Source organism: Eufriesea mexicana, unplaced genomic scaffold (genome assembly GCF_001483705.2).
Source record: "Eufriesea mexicana isolate 0111107269 unplaced genomic scaffold, ASM148370v2 scaffold9008, whole genome shotgun sequence".
NCBI lineage: Eukaryota > Metazoa > Arthropoda > Insecta > Hymenoptera > Apidae > Eufriesea > Eufriesea mexicana.
Genome location: NW_016916726.1, coordinates 334579 through 350768, shown reverse-complemented (window position 1 = coordinate 350768; position 16190 = coordinate 334579). Strand labels below are relative to the sequence as shown.

Sequence of the window (16190 nt, the reverse complement as noted above, 5' to 3'; positions counted from 1 at the left end):
ATTCTTATACAATATTTAATTTAATAATTAATACTTACATGAGCGATAGGTTTTGTATTTCCTGTAGTAAATAAGATTGCTATAGAAAAGTGTTTTCCTGGCATAATATTCTTATTATTTTGTAATAAATATATACTAGCATAAGAAAGCGTAAAGAATAAATTGTTTTATTAAGAAATTTTATTTACAATTGTTTATTTATAATGTTTTCATAGGCGAAAAATGAATACAAAATAAAAAATAGAGATTGAAAAAATTAGTATCTGTAAACCGGAATCGAACCCCAGCTTTTGAGCATAGAAATTCTCGACTATCACCGTTGGGCTACAACTCCAATCGTGAAATATGGAGGTAAAAGCTATAATTGGGGAGTAATAAAACTTTAATCGTAAATATCTCAAAAACTATTGAGTAGTTGTGACTATAATGAGATATATTCTTAAACTGCATGACGAAATTTATATACCTGTAACGTTTCAACTAAATCGATGACTTGCACTCTCCTTGTAAAATGGCGAATTGAAGTTAGTTGACAGTTAGTTTTATAACCATTAATTGGTTAAGACTAAAATCGAGTATTGGAAATCAAATTAGGTAGGACAATTATACAGTCAAAATATATATACAAATTTGAAGATTTAGTACAAAGTAATAAATTATTATATTGTACTTTTATATTAATCGTCTACTATTCCGTATGTACGTAGTAATATGTAGTAACTTTACGTAACTTTACGTAGTAAAGTACATTATGTATTTTATCAAATTTGCTATAAAGGTATTTACATTTTATTACATTATAAACTGAAAAAGATTTATATGATACAAAATACGGTATATTATTTATAATAATATCTTACATTATTGTTACTTATTTCATATATCTAACCTATATAAATTATAATTGTGGTTTTGTTAAATGAATAATAAAAACGATACTATTAATTTAATGTATCAATTTTAATGTATTTTTAGATTGATGCCTGTTTGATTTAAAAGAAATTCTGCGCCTAAAAATAATAATTAAAAATATAAATACTAATATAAAAATGTCTACTACATTGGAAGTCAATGATCCATCTGAAGATAAAGAAATAGTAAACAATTCTCAGCATTTTAAGGAACGTGCAGAACGAAATCGTCAAAAAGCATTACTTTTAAAAAAATCTAAAATAGTTTCTCATCCATATATAAGGAGGTATATTATAATAAACTATTACCTTTAATATTAATAATCTAAAAAATAAAAGTTTTTAAAATTGCTTAATTTTTTAAAGTGAAAATGGAGATTCAATAAAAGGATCATTTTCAAAAACTCAAGGGCAACGAGTCATAGATAGTGGAGGTGGTTTTCTTATAGAAGAAAATGATGATATAGAAGAACAAATGGTACATCATTTTTAAATATTTTGAAATTTATAATACTCTATATTAAATGAATTTAGTAATTATTATTTCTTTCCTTTTAGTTACAAATAACATCAGAACCTGCTCCAATTATTATTAATTTACCTCACTGTGATGAATGTAAAGAGGAATTTAAAGATTCATATCTTTTACAGACATTTGATGTTCTTGTATGTGATAAATGCAGGTACAAGCTTTATTTCATATTTATACTAATTATTTTAATATTAAACTTAAAATATTATATTATGATCAATTTTATTTTAGAGATCCGAAGGACAAACACTCTTTAATTACAAAAACAGAAGCAAAGCAAGAATATTTATTAAAAGACTGTGATTTTGATAAAAGAGAACCTCCATTAAAATGTATTACTAAAAAAAATCCTCACAATGTAAATTGGGGTGAAATGAAACTATATTTGCATTTACAAATAGAACAAAGAGCTTTGGAGGTATGGGGTTCAGAAGAAAATCTATTAAAGGAAAAAGAGTTACGTGATGTTAGAAGGGAAGGAACTAAAATTAAAAAATTTAATAAGAAGGTAATAAACATATTTCAAACTTATACTTGAATACAAAATAATATCAATATAAATATCTTTTGTTAAAAAATTACTACTTTTTGTCATATAGATTAAGCAATTAAGAATGCAAGTTAGAAGTTCATTGTATGATAAAACATCAAAGGCATCTCATACACACGAGTTTGGAGAAGATACATATAGTAAACATGATGATACATATACACACACCTGTATTACTTGTGGGTATGAAGAAACATATGAAAAAATGTAAATTTTTAGTAATTATAAATTTTGTGGTATTTATTAGACTATATTTTTGAATATGATTTTTTTACATTAAAAAAAGTTTGTTTTCTATTCATAGAATGTGTACACACGTATTAAAAAGAAATCAAAAAGTCAATTTCCTTATTTATTTAATATATATTTTCTACCTTTTGTTCATTTTTCGATTCAATTTTATCTTTTGTATTAATAAAGTTTTATATAATATAATGCATTCGTAGCTTTTCTCGTTATTTAAATAGTTAAAAACAAGAAATATAATTTAAAATTTTTATTTGCATTATAATATCATAATAATATATATACTTTTTTAGTTAAGGAAAACAATTTGATTGTTCTCAGTATACTACATAATGTACAGTCTTTGATTATATTCTTTTTACTGTTACATTATGACAATCTAAGTTACTACAGCTAAAAGTTAATATTGCACTATGTAAAAATATGACTGTGTATGCAAAAAATAATCTTTGCACCATATTAATTTTATACAACCATTGTTAATTGCATATGTCATTGCAAATTAAGTGTACATTCCATCACATTCAAAATACTATGTTCTGTTCATAACATAAACCAAACTTGTAGCATACTAGATACATTTTTGCATTTGTTTCCAAATTTGTATCATATTTTCAATCAAATTGTTAAAATCATTTCATTGTATTTACTCCTATTTCAAGTTTAGTTTTTTGGTATATGTTCTTTCACGTATATAAAAGAAATATTTCTTTGGAATATTATGTTCATACAGTCATACAGTACAAGACATTCTACTAAAAGAACAGAAATTAACTTGTTGATGTATGATTAATGTTAAAACTTCTCTCCAAACTCCTTACAAACATTTTGTATAGGATCTAATGTATTTGGCACACATAATTTATCTCCTGTATTATTTTGAGAGACACTCATCGCGTTTGTTACAGTGGTAGATGATCTAAAATAAAATCATGTTGTGAATTTTGTGCTGTTCCTACAGATGAAAAAAAAGATATATTTTTTTTTTATTGACATACCTATTGTGCCTAAGATGACTTTTGACTAAATGTCCAGCTGTAAGTGCAGCCATTAATGACAATTCACCGGCAAGTACTGTAGCGCATACTATTCTAGCTAATCTACTGGCATTTTCACCAGGTTGATCAGCATGTGCACCTTTAACACCTAACATAGCTAAACATGCACCTTGTGCAGGAAGACCTGTTCCACCTCCAACAGTACCTATTTCTATACTGGGCATTGTGCATGACACATACAGATCTGAACCATCAGTTCCCCATGGTTCCATTAAAGTCATACAATTACTACTTCCAACATTCTGTGCCGGATCTTGACCAGTCGCTATAAAGATTGCAGTTACAATATTTGCAGCATGCGCATTAAAACCTCCTATGCTGCCAGCTACAGCAGATCCAATCATATTTTTACTTATATTCACATCGACTAAGGCATGAACTGATGTTTTTAACACATTAGTAACAATATCTGCAGGTATTACTGCTTCACAAACAACGCTTTTACCTCTACCGTGAATCCAATTTACTGCTGCTGGCTTTTTATCCGTACAAAAGTTACCACTTAATGATAATATTTCCATGTCAGGAAAGTGTTCTTTCACCATGTTTAATGATTTCTCAGTACCCTTAGATAACATATTCATTCCCATAGCATCCCCAGTAGTTGCCACAAAACGAATAAATAAATGTCTGCCAGCAATGCGTATATGAATTTTCGTTAATCTTGCAAATCTACTAGTTAAATCAAAACTATTTTTCATTTCTTTAAAATGTTCAGTATCTTGCATCCATGCCATAGCTTCACTTGCTCTAACAATATTTGGAAATCTCACAACTGGTCCTCTTGTCATTCCATCAGCAACTACACGACTTGTCACACCGCATTTTAATAATGCTCTACTACCACGATTTGTAGATGCTACTAAACAGCCTTCTGTTGTTGCCATTGGTACATGATACAATTCACCATCAAGTAATAATGGGCCAGCAATTCCAAGTGGCACTGGCACATATCCTATAATATTCTCACAACAGGAACCTAATACCTTACTATAATCGTAATCTTTATACGGTAAGTCAGAAAGATTATCAAGAAATTTTCCGGCCTCTCCAATTATAAGACGCCTGATTCCAACACCGCGCTCCATATCACCAACTGCTTTTTCTAACTGATAAGCGGCTATATGCTTATTCTTTACTAATTGAATTACTTCCTCATCTGATAGTGCATTTGCTCCAAGCTATAAATTTAACAATAGATTATTACAAATTACATTACATAGAAATTCAAATGTATATGTGTATATAAATTTATATATATACGCACGCACGTACGTATATATACATATAATGTATATACTTTACTTACCTCAGATTTATATATTTCGAGACATTCTTCTAACGATCTAGGAACTTTCAATCGTTGAAATAGACTTTTATCGTTCCGAATATCTACATTACATTGTTTTTCATCTATGTGCACTTCTTTATTATTAATCCAATCACGTACCGTGGGTGAAAGGGAGATAGTTTGTATTCTAGTAAAATTTTGTCTGAATGGCATCTTGCTGATAAGTACATTCAAATCTTCACTTTCATTTTCTTTTTGTTTCACATGGTCACTTTCAAGTCTTTTTTCTTTCATATAGTCACTTTCGTTTTTTTCTTCTACATTGTCTTCCACTTTAAATCGTAACTGTTTAGCGATATCTCCCTTGTTTTCAAAGAAAATAAATTTAATTGCGAGTGCAAGAAGAAGTATTAATATCACAATATTATCTGCACTGACGGACAGCCAGTTCATTAAATACTCCTTGACTTCAGATGAATTCTCTGTCTTGTTGTAAGAATTCACTATGATATGTGAATTCACGGAAGATACTTTGCCTTCTACCGTATATTCGCTTTCGTCACTTTTGAAAGGCCAACGACTAAAATAAATAAATATTTTATGTCTAAATTTATTGTACCTTTCTATATACAACAATAATGTATATAGATTAAGCTGATAAATGTTAAATCGTATGGTGCTATTTTTATGTACTATTTCAACAAGACTTGAATTTGGTATAAAGATATTAATAATTATCATTTTTAACTCGACACAGAAATGTTATACGCTGTTTTCTAACTTAACATACGAAGACATGAAAACCGCCTTCCTGAGATAGTATCTCCGTTTTTGCAATTCATTGAATATGAATAAAATGTATACTTATACTACTGTGTAATAAGTTGAACCTGACCTATGGAAGTTAAGAATAAGGAAACTGTCAAACAAGAAATATACTCGAGTAAAAATATGAGATATGCGATAACTTTTTGTCAGTTTTCTTTTCATTCTTACGTATTATCTGATGTATAAAATATAAGTTCATTTCAAACGATAACGTGATGCATATATATCGTGAAAAATAGAAAATAACACAGAAATACAATACCTGTTAGCATGTACCACAAATAGGCCAGCAATCATAATCAATTTAACGCGTTCTACCACCGGATTTGGCTTCTGATCTTCTTCGTTTAATGGATGTATCATAAAAATCTTATCGGCACTCAGTGGTTTCAAAGTATTAGTTTCTCGAGAAAGCTAGAAAATATCAACAATGCAATGTACATATGTATGTATACACGCACGCACACACACACGCACGCGCACACGAACACACACACATATATATATGTATATAAATTCGTACATTTGCCGTAATAATTGGCATTAAAATTACCTCGAGAATTAATGATAAACATGCAGGATAAAATGTCATGAAAACAATGTAATTCACAACAATTCCAAGGCAAGCAAAGCTGCATAAGATCTCTAATCTTCTAACACCGGATAAAGATCCTATGCTAATAAGTAAAGTTTCCACCAAAGTATCTAACGTAATAGTTGGTCCTAAGAGCGACATACCGCGAGCGATATTTGCTCGCACTTCCTCTTGATTTCTGGAGCTTAGAGCCAACTGAGCTAATATAGCGGCCTTTGAAAGGTCGATAATAAGCAAAAAGAAAAACAGCGCATCCCTGGAAAAGAATAATTTTATAAAACAAAAATTAAATAATACATTTCAAAACTTCACGTATCCTTCTAAGTAAGAACTCACTTTAAATCGGAAATGTCACTCCTCCCAAAATTGACTACACTGGACGTGAACACAACACTGGAAAATACGGTAAATAGGCCGGCGATACCTAGCAAAATGATATGTTTAAATACCCTTATCAATATTGCTAATGTTCATTATTTAATATTAAATTGCCTATGCAATTTTTACAATTAAATATTACGCAAATTCGATAATTAATTGTCAGTGTGTGTCGTGCAGAATGAAACGCTATCACTTTCCATGACACTTTCTCTGACACTGAATACTTTCACACGTATCATGAAAAGATACGGTTATATGAATAATCGAGTTACGCATAATTATCGTTCATTGTTCAATAAAGAAATATTTCTTAGCTAATCCCATGTGTTTGCTTACCTAAGATATATTTTGAACCCAATTTTTGTAGATTGCGAAATTGGTGATAGGTAAACAATATAGCTAAACATCGTATTATCGTCATAACTATAATATCAGCGGCATTTAGGTCCTAATGAATAATAATACATTATTTATATTATAGACTATTTCGAGACTTAAGGTTGCCAAGCGATGATTTCTATCATAAAGATACTTTTGTCCTTAAAATGAAAATTCAAATCAATTTTTTCTCAATATTTATCAGCTTACATCCGAATTACATCTACTAGATCGGCAGTGCGAAGACAATGGAAGGGTTCCATCCCGTGGATGTCCGCTTCCGGTCTCCATGCTTAGAATGCATGCCGTGAGCGTGAAGGTCGTCACAATTACTTCTAAGGGATGTCCAGCGCAAAACCGGCCATGAATTTCGAACAGACGCGTCAGCATATTTCTTGCTTTCGATAATTACTTACAACCTGAAACACACAATCACAGAATACCTTATTTAAACGTTCGAAATTTCTTCAACACGTTTCGACACAAAAGATCAACTTCGGAATATTCCCATTTTATCGCGGATAAAATTTATCTCTTTCTGAAAAATCAAACTAGTTCATCAAATTAGTCGATGTAATTGTTACGAGAAAAAAAAGCGAAAAAAAAAAAAAAAAGAAAGAAAACCAATGACACGCGAGCAACAAATTTAAGGAAAGTGTTGTTCGTTTATCGAAAATATTTGGAGAAATCGAAAGAGGAAAAATCTTGGCGCCAGGCTCAGCTTATTTTATCGGAACGAGGAGAGTATGTATCTGACGAACCATGTAAACAATAAAAGACAAGGGATAAGATGGGGAAAGCAAGTGGACGACCGATTGTCGCAAAGTGACGTTCCTATTGTATATTAATAGTGCTTCGCATAATTATAATTCTACCAATTACGTAATATAATCTAATGACACCTATGTATAACGAAACTCAATTTTTTTCCATGAACTTTGTGCCCATTCTATTTGAATGTCTTAAAGTTTATTGCTGAATGACATTTAAGAAAAAAGAAATTAGCATGAAAAATGAAAAAAAGATACAATTTAATGAGAGACATAAAGTGGAAGCATGAAATGTCTGTCAAGGTCGGTAACTTTCCAAGACCGTATGAGAACATTTCTATACCGGACTGACCACTGACCTCTTCTTACTTTCAATGGTTCAATGGAACCGTCGTTGAAAAGACTTCGTTATTTTGACTGCATATTATGATTCAAATAAAGTCACAACAATCGTTTCAGGAAATATTATGAAATGTCACGATTTCCTACACCTGATAAATCTCCGAAGAGCTGAAAAAGAAAGGAAGAGTAAATAAGAAATATGTCCAAAGCGTTCGTATATTTGATCGCTACACGAAAAGAATAAGAGAAAGAATCGATGATCGAATCGATGAAATATTTCTGAAAATCTTCGCTGCTACAATTTCGATAACTCTTAACGGCAAATTATATATTGGACTAGTTTCAGAATGAAATATGGATCTCCGGGTCTGAATATTGGTACCGTTAACGTGACAAGCGTCCTGAAAGTATTATGACACCGATGCATACATTAGTATTTAGTTTTAACATTCTAGAAATCAGGTTACAGGCGTTGAATATATATCTCGATACAAATCATGTAATGGAGATTTCGCAGTCGACGAGATGTCTCGTAACATTAGTCAGCTGAAATTTCGCATGCATTTCTTTAACCCTTTATCGTCTAATCTGATCTTAATGGAAAAAGCTTGTCATGTAAAACATCTCTGATCTGTCAGAGCTTTCGATGAACGGAGAATGTTCAATGATGCGAATATTCAATGATATTTTATCCTGCCAAGCATATACTGCCTAAAATTCGAATAGAAACGAATATTTATCGTTCAAAGATTTCACGATTATAATTTCTATTTATCTGCGATCATCCCTTTTCTTAGACAGCTTCATATAAAAAAAAGTGAAAATAAGAAAGAACGTGAAAGCCATGGAAAGCATTATTCTACCATTGAAATGAATAGAAAGTCCGATCGAGTATAATATAACGAATATGAAAATATATCATCATGCTAACAGATATTTCTTTAAAAAATTTTAATTCGCAATCTCGTTTAAACAACTTATTCTCTCTTAGCTTCTTTTCTCTATACATAGGTTTTGTGTTTATTAAGTAAAAAATTTCATTTTTATAAATTATTTTAAGAGAAATTCACCTCTTTGGATATAACAGTGTGCCTGATTTTCCATGTATCATGACAATGTTTCATTCGATCACGATTTTCTTGTACAGATGGTTTTTATCGTGCATCGGGTATTTATCACATATTACGGTAATATTGCCATGAAATTCCACTCACTTGGCGAGTAAAGAACATGTAGACCAAGGATGAGAAACTGATACTGATTTTATTAAAATGTAAAGTAAGATATAAATAGTTGATAATTCTCGACTACTGTCTTTATAATAATACAATAAGCTGATGTTATATTTGTTGATGCATTTGTCATTGCTAACTATAAACTTATGTTTTAAATCGAATACATTTAAGTAAAGGAATAATATATACATAGAAATTATTCGATTACGCTTATTTTACATCGTACCTTGTTACGGAGCACCCAACAACTCGATGAAACTTTTGACGTATTGCGCACGTGGTCGCGTATTACATATATTTATATCGCGTGTCCGCTGGTCTTGTTTTTGAAATATCCAATAGAACAGCGGCAAAAATAATAACACAATAGATCAAATTTTTTTAATTACATGACCACATTAACCATATTCACCTTTAGGTTAAAAAGTACTTCTTAATTAAAATATCAAACAACTGGTTTTTCAGATTTCTATTTTTCAAATAAAAAAGAACGCCCGTCAAAACCGTTAAGATTCAAAATCACACATGAAACGAATCACCTTCATCAATTTGGTACTTTGATACTGACTTTAGAATGAAAAGATAGGAACAAAAAATGACACTGACAGCGCGGTGTTCACCGACTAACAAAATTACGCTTACACTTGGGCAGCCTGTTCGACCTTACAGAACGCGTTTCGATCGCACTCGGCAATTTTCGTCTCCCTTCCTTTCGCCTTTCACGCGCACGTGTCTTTATCCCTTACCGTTTGAAATTATCAATTTGCGTAAGATAAGAAAATACCCGTTTACACAAAATGAATCGATAAACAGTATTCAAAATACCTACAAAAACAAACGAAATATTTGAATTACATATATATACAGTTTTTAAACGTACTACCGCGAAAATCGTTCAGCATTGTGCATTTCTATTCTTAGGATCCCTTTTGAACTCACACGTATTCGTGAAACGAAACACGCGCAGGCGCGTATCGTTCATTGCTGAATTTGTGAAAGGATCAATGGTTCAGCTTCATTTTGATAAACAAATTACGATTTTATTGAAAACGATATAAAGCTGATGAACCTGTATTTATTTTAACTATGACAAATATTTATCAATGATTTAAGATTATCTTAATTCGATACATTGTTTCGTTATCAACACAAAGTTATGCGAAGAATTGCGTAAATCTTCAACGAAAACTTTTTTGGGAAAAGTTATATAAATTTATATATTATAACTTGACTTACAGGCATGTGTGAAACGATTTACAAATTTAATAAAAAAACATTACACTTAGAGTACACCATCCACATATTTAAAGTGAAAGCACGATTTTTATGTTCCACGAAAATTTAATTATACACGAAACGTATTGTAGGCTAACCAGTAACAAACGGTAAAACGTAATGCGTCAATCCGCAAGTAGTACAACCGCTTCAGCCATTGACAACGTAACTTTCGCAATTTGAACGAACAAAGCAAGCAAGAATATAGTATTGTACTTAGTACTGGATTTTTGAATTAATGAATTCTTAATTAATACTATTAATAAAATAAAATATTATATCATTATTTAACTAAATGAAATTTAATAAAATTTATAAGATATAACGTAGAACATCCGAGAACCGTCCACGCTGATTTTCGTGATACGAAAAATGTAGATAAAATTTATAAGAAGCCTATATTAAGATTTCAATGTCAATTCTAAATTCAGAACAACGAGAACACTTGAGTTCTGTGAAAAATATATTTATGCACTCTGGAAATATTAATACGAAAGATAGTTATAAATCACGTATCATCCATTTTCATGAAAGGCAAATAAGATTTTAGCTGGAACTACTTTATAAACGTTTTAAATACAAACTATTCTTCCCGGAATTATTTTAAATACGACAGAAATTACTAATTCCGTATCAGGAAAGCTGTCGTTCCTAACAGAACCAAACTTCGTCATCTCTGCCGAATTTAGTGAATTGTATTTCGTGATCACAATTACGATCGATCAATTCCATCCACGGTGAATATACTTACTGTACATTCTGTATATTATTTAGAATACATTAATGATTACTATTCCGGACACAGTTTTTTTAAAAACAGAAACAAGATTTAATTTCAGCAAAAAAAAGTAAAGTTTAGTGCAAACAAAGCCTTGCATGAGATGACAGACTTGTTTTATAAATCACAGTAATTTATTTATACCCTACAAAATTCAGAAATAAATCATAATCTTAATAACCTGAGAATTTCAAACTATTTTCAAAAATATTATGGAGCTTATGACAACTCAAAAATTTAATAATTGATAAATATATCAACAATAATATTCATTTCTTTTATAATCTACCATATGAGACGTGGAAAATAAAAGCAATTGTCACAATATTTAGTAGAAATTGAAATAATTCGTTATTGGACCAAGAATCAAAGTACATAATTAGATTATAATCTTTTTAGAAAGCGTAATTTGAAGTCCATACAAGACGCGACATCATGACTTTATAATCACAAAGTATTTACGCGGTTTCTCCTAAGAAACGCGTGTAGCATATTCATTTGTTATGACTGTAGAAGTTACGTGGAAATTCTTTGTAGAAGGATTATGAATATTATAGAGAATTAAACATTAATATTTACGATCACGTATACTTTAGTTAATTCGGAAAAACTCAATTGTTAAATTTATTACATTTCTCAATTGCATAATTATTAAAATACATTGTTGATATTAAGGAACATATTACGTAATTATATTTAGGATACTGTTTTTCATAAGTAACGTATAATTTTTAATTTTCTACTTTACAAAATATTTTGTGGACAAAATATCATGGCTTATGTTAATTAGAAGATTACATAAGGATATTTAATTATATAGGTAACTTTTTTTTTCGTTCTCACATAAATCTTAATTATTATTATAAATTGTTCCAAATTAATATGAACAATTTTAATTAATTTAATAATAATATTAATATATTACATTATGTCAAATTAGTAAAATATTTTAATCAAATAAGTAATTGAACATTTTGTTACATGTTAAATCATGTACCAACATAAAAACAAATTTTTGAAATAAACATCATGGCTGAATAATACAATCACCAGTAAACAATAAAATTATTTTCAAAAATTGATAAAATTGCAAGCATAGGCAGGCATAACCTAAAAAAAGCAAGAATATCGAATAACAACATACCGTAAAACTTGTTCGAAAATAAAACATGCTTCACATACATATCTATGTCGAATAATTAACATGTTCACTATGTATGATTTGGTTTTCTATCACAATTATATATATTAATTAACATTTTGTACACCAAACCTTCTGACAATACACAGCGTTCGGTTGTACGAATTCTAACGACATCTATACAACTTTATTCACCATTTCAAATAATTTTTGTAATAATTTATTTTTTTGTATGTTTCTTGTTCTTTTTCTTAACAAAATAATGTTTATTAACTTTTAATACGAAATGGAAAAAAGATAATATGTTATAAAATGTAAAAATTACTATGAAATAGATGAAAATTATAAATATAAAAGGAATGTTAAAATATTTTATTACTCAGGATATGAAAACAATAATTTTATTTTATATGTGTTGTTTATGTATTTTTTTTTACATAATTTTTTAACTACAGACAAGATAGTTATAATGTATTATTATTTACAGTATCCAAATACATATACTTCCTAATACTATTATATTTTAACATATCAACTATTACTTTAAGATTAATTTGTTTTTTGAACTTCATTAGAATATCTGGCATGATTCATCATAGACTCTACTCTATTTGCAGTTTCTCTTACAACATCAGATATTTCGTCTGGTAAATGATCTAAAGTAGGAATGTGTGCAGATAATCTTTTATATACAGAATCTCTATTTCCATCTTTCTTGTGTCTACGTTGTTCTTCATATTTCAACTGTTGTTTAAGAAATATGGCATTCTTGATGAATTCTAAAGTATTTTCAAAACTCTTTCCAGCACCATGCATTGTCTTAATAGCACTTACAGCATATTCTACGTCATAACATCTACCTAATAGTTGTTGTTGGAGAGCAAGCACTTCTACTCGCTTTTCCACCATAGGAGGCAATGCTTTCCTTACATGTTCCTGAAGTCTATAAAATGCAAGAGATGGTTCATTGGCAACTATATGCATATTTTCAGATATACGTTCAGTTGCTAAAACATTAAAATATAAGATATCAATATTAAATAAAATGTATTTGTAACAAAAGGATACAGATTTCTAACCTTTTTTAACCTTCGTTTCTAATTCTTGATCTGATTGATACACTTTTGCAGTCATTACTAAAAATGTTATATTAATAATAGGTTCAATTCTCAAAACATCATAAACATAAATATTATACAAAATTTTGAAATTATATCAATTGATAATGGAAATAATGTTTTTTTAGTTCGTGGTATATTTAAAAAATTTTGCACAATTTTTATATCCTCATTAATATATATAATATATTGTATTATAAATAAATTAATTATGTATTTCTTGTTTATATCAGTGAAGCTGGTATATACTTAAAAAATTATTAATTTGTTTCCAGCGCCATTTTATTAAACACCCGTTACCGGAAGTTAATTGCCAGCAAAACTCTGTTTTCCTTTGACGAAACGTGGCATCAAAGTGTGTTCTGTTGGCACTTCTCTCAAATGTATCTTCCAGCTATTCGTATGGAATAATTGTTTCGTTGTCGTAAGTGACACGAGTTCCATCATATAAAAAGGTGAAAATCGCATAATTCTTATGTTAATTATACAAATAATTGGTGTTCATCAAAATTATGAGATTATTTTAAATGTAATAGAAAATATTAATTGGAAAAATTGTAGGTTTTATTTGAATATTTAACTTTCAAACAATATAGAACTTTAAAAAATTTATGTATTATATTTTTATTTAACTTTATTATAAAGATCAGTACATTTATTATTAAGGTAAAGTAAACTGGAAGAATTGTTATAGTATAAGTTAAATGTGATACATAGTTAACATTTTTATAAATAATGTAATTTCTATTGATATCTCTTTATATTTTGATATTTTAGTATGAAGTGGCATATAATATTTGCAGCGATTGCTGCTTTTCTTTTTACTGCATATGCAGAAGAGGAGGAAGAAGTTGCAAGATTGCTAGTATCTAAACAATTACTTAATAAATATCTTGTAGAAAATATGGACATTGTAATTAAAGTAAGTAATAAAATAATCTGGATATTAGTAATTTATGTTATGTCTTTTTTTAACAAGAAATGTATTATAGTACACAGTTTACAATATTGGCAGTGCAGCTGCATTAGAAGTTGAAATCACAGATAATTCTTTCCATCCTGATCATTTCACTCATGTCAGTGGAGAATTAAATGCAAGAATAGATCGTGTACCACCTTATACAAATGTCAGTCATACAGTTGTTGTAAGGCCACGTAAATTTGGATATTTCAATTTCACATCAGCAGAGGTTTTATACAGACATAAAGAAGATGCTCCTAGTTTACAGTTTGCTGCAAGTAGTGAACCTGGTGAAACAGTAATTGTGTCATTTAGAGATTATGATAAACAATTTTCTTCACATGTGGTAAATCTGCACCAAATATTATTGAAATATATTATATAATACATAGCTATATAATTATGGTGATTATAATAAAATATTAAATATTTCTATTTTAGATTGACTGGGCTGCATTTGCTGTGATGACATTACCTTCATTAGCTATTCCTTTTGCATTATGGTACTCTAGTAAAAGCAAATATGAAAAATTGCTTAAAACTACAAAAAAGCATTAATCGTACATTTATTTTAAGTCATACAAAAGAGATTTTCTCCATACAGTTGTAAGAAGTTTGACTGTCTCATTTTCTGTATATCTAATTTTATAATAAATATTATTTATAAATAATTCATATTTATTCTTCAATTTTTATGCTTAATGTAGATAATTTAATTACATTACTTACATACGTTAACATACTCATTTAGATATATTCATTTATTTAATTTAATAGATATTTAATAGATATCTATTATATTTAATAAATACTAATTATTTATATTTTGTAGAAAAAAATTACACAATGCTTATGACTAATATGTGAAACAAAATGTATCAAAAATCATTTTATTATCAAGTAGGACAAATTATATTTAAACCATATAAAATTTGTAAAACAGTGTAATATGTATTAAGAATATATAAGTTATACACTATACTGCAAACATTGTGATACAAATGAGTAAAATATGATAAACTATTGTTGTTTTTGCAGTGTCACTTAAGATCAAGTAAAAAAGTGTATGACATTATTAGTATAATAGGTTTAAAGAGTACAGCACGCATATAAAGGATCCCCTACACAATGAGATTTGTTTTGAAACATGTCTTACAATTGATGGATTTGATCAATGGGATCAAAGTAAGTATCAGTCTCACTGTTTAAATATTTAGAACATAAGCAGCATATATATATTCAAAGGAGAAATTTGAATGGATTGCTCCCAATGATCAAACCCATCACTTTTTGTGAAACATGTTTTGAAACAAGTTTTATCATGTAAAAGGTCCTTTAAAATTAATCGACCCTAAAGAAGCAAGTAAATATATAATCCAATTCCCGAAACAATAATACAAGATATTTAAGAGGGGATAAGATGTTCAAGAAAATTAGTGTCATGTATCAATTTGGAATGAGTTCTTCCACCTTTGGGTATTACTGACAATAGTTTTAAGTGTTAATGATTTCAATGTTGTCATATTGACATTAATTGAAGACATTGCTCAATACAATTTATAAGGGCCCTGTGTTTTTTAAACCTATTAAACATATAGTAGTACCCGCTTTAGTATCCGAATTTTTTTTTACTCGCTTTAATGTCCATTGTTATTTCTACAAATTCTAGGGATTTCAAAGGGAGGTTAGAACTGTTGATTGAGATAAACTGTTAGATGAAATTTAACACCAATGTTCTTTCATTATTTCGGGTATTCATATGGATTTCTTCTCCTTTCTTTAATTAAATTGGAAAAGGTC

At 29.0% G+C, this 16190-nt stretch overlaps 4 protein-coding genes across 4 annotated transcripts; 2 read left to right on the top strand and 2 right to left on the bottom strand.

The window, feature by feature from the left end:
- The first annotated feature begins 558 nt into the window (after window positions 1-558).
- On the top strand, window positions 559-2211 carry Xpac (DNA repair protein complementing XP-A cells homolog Xpac). Its single transcript, XM_017907793.1, has 6 exons — window positions 559-594; window positions 976-1198; window positions 1278-1389; window positions 1470-1594; window positions 1675-1951; window positions 2043-2211. Exons 2-6 carry the CDS (start codon window positions 1050-1052, stop codon window positions 2202-2204), a joined length of 825 nt encoding a protein of 274 aa, XP_017763282.1. The 5' UTR covers window positions 559-594; window positions 976-1049; the 3' UTR covers window positions 2205-2211.
- Window positions 2212-3034: 823 nt separating this feature from the next.
- Hmgcr (HMG coenzyme A reductase) lies at window positions 3035-12460 on the bottom strand. The gene is made up of 9 exons (XM_017907771.1): window positions 12315-12460; window positions 6981-7189; window positions 6729-6840; window positions 6348-6435; window positions 5970-6267; window positions 5679-5830; window positions 4607-5168; window positions 3238-4478; window positions 3035-3158 (listed from the first exon to the last, which is right to left on the bottom strand). The coding sequence occupies exons 2-9, from the start codon at window positions 7158-7160 to the stop codon at window positions 3035-3037; spliced, it is 2757 nt and encodes a 918-aa protein (XP_017763260.1). The 5' UTR covers window positions 7161-7189; window positions 12315-12460.
- A 400-nt stretch (window positions 12461-12860) lies between these two features.
- LOC108553040 (protein MEF2BNB homolog) lies at window positions 12861-13449 on the bottom strand. Its single transcript, XM_017907786.1, has 2 exons — window positions 13391-13449; window positions 12861-13318 (listed from the first exon to the last, which is right to left on the bottom strand). Exons 1-2 carry the CDS (start codon window positions 13443-13445, stop codon window positions 12861-12863), a joined length of 513 nt encoding a protein of 170 aa, XP_017763275.1. The 5' UTR covers window positions 13446-13449.
- Window positions 13450-13671: 222 nt separating this feature from the next.
- On the top strand, window positions 13672-15004 carry SsRbeta (signal sequence receptor beta). Its single transcript, XM_017907785.1, has 4 exons — window positions 13672-13884; window positions 14207-14351; window positions 14422-14736; window positions 14832-15004. Exons 2-4 carry the CDS (start codon window positions 14208-14210, stop codon window positions 14946-14948), a joined length of 576 nt encoding a protein of 191 aa, XP_017763274.1. The 5' UTR covers window positions 13672-13884; window position 14207; the 3' UTR covers window positions 14949-15004.
- Window positions 15005-16190: the final 1186 nt, after the last annotated feature.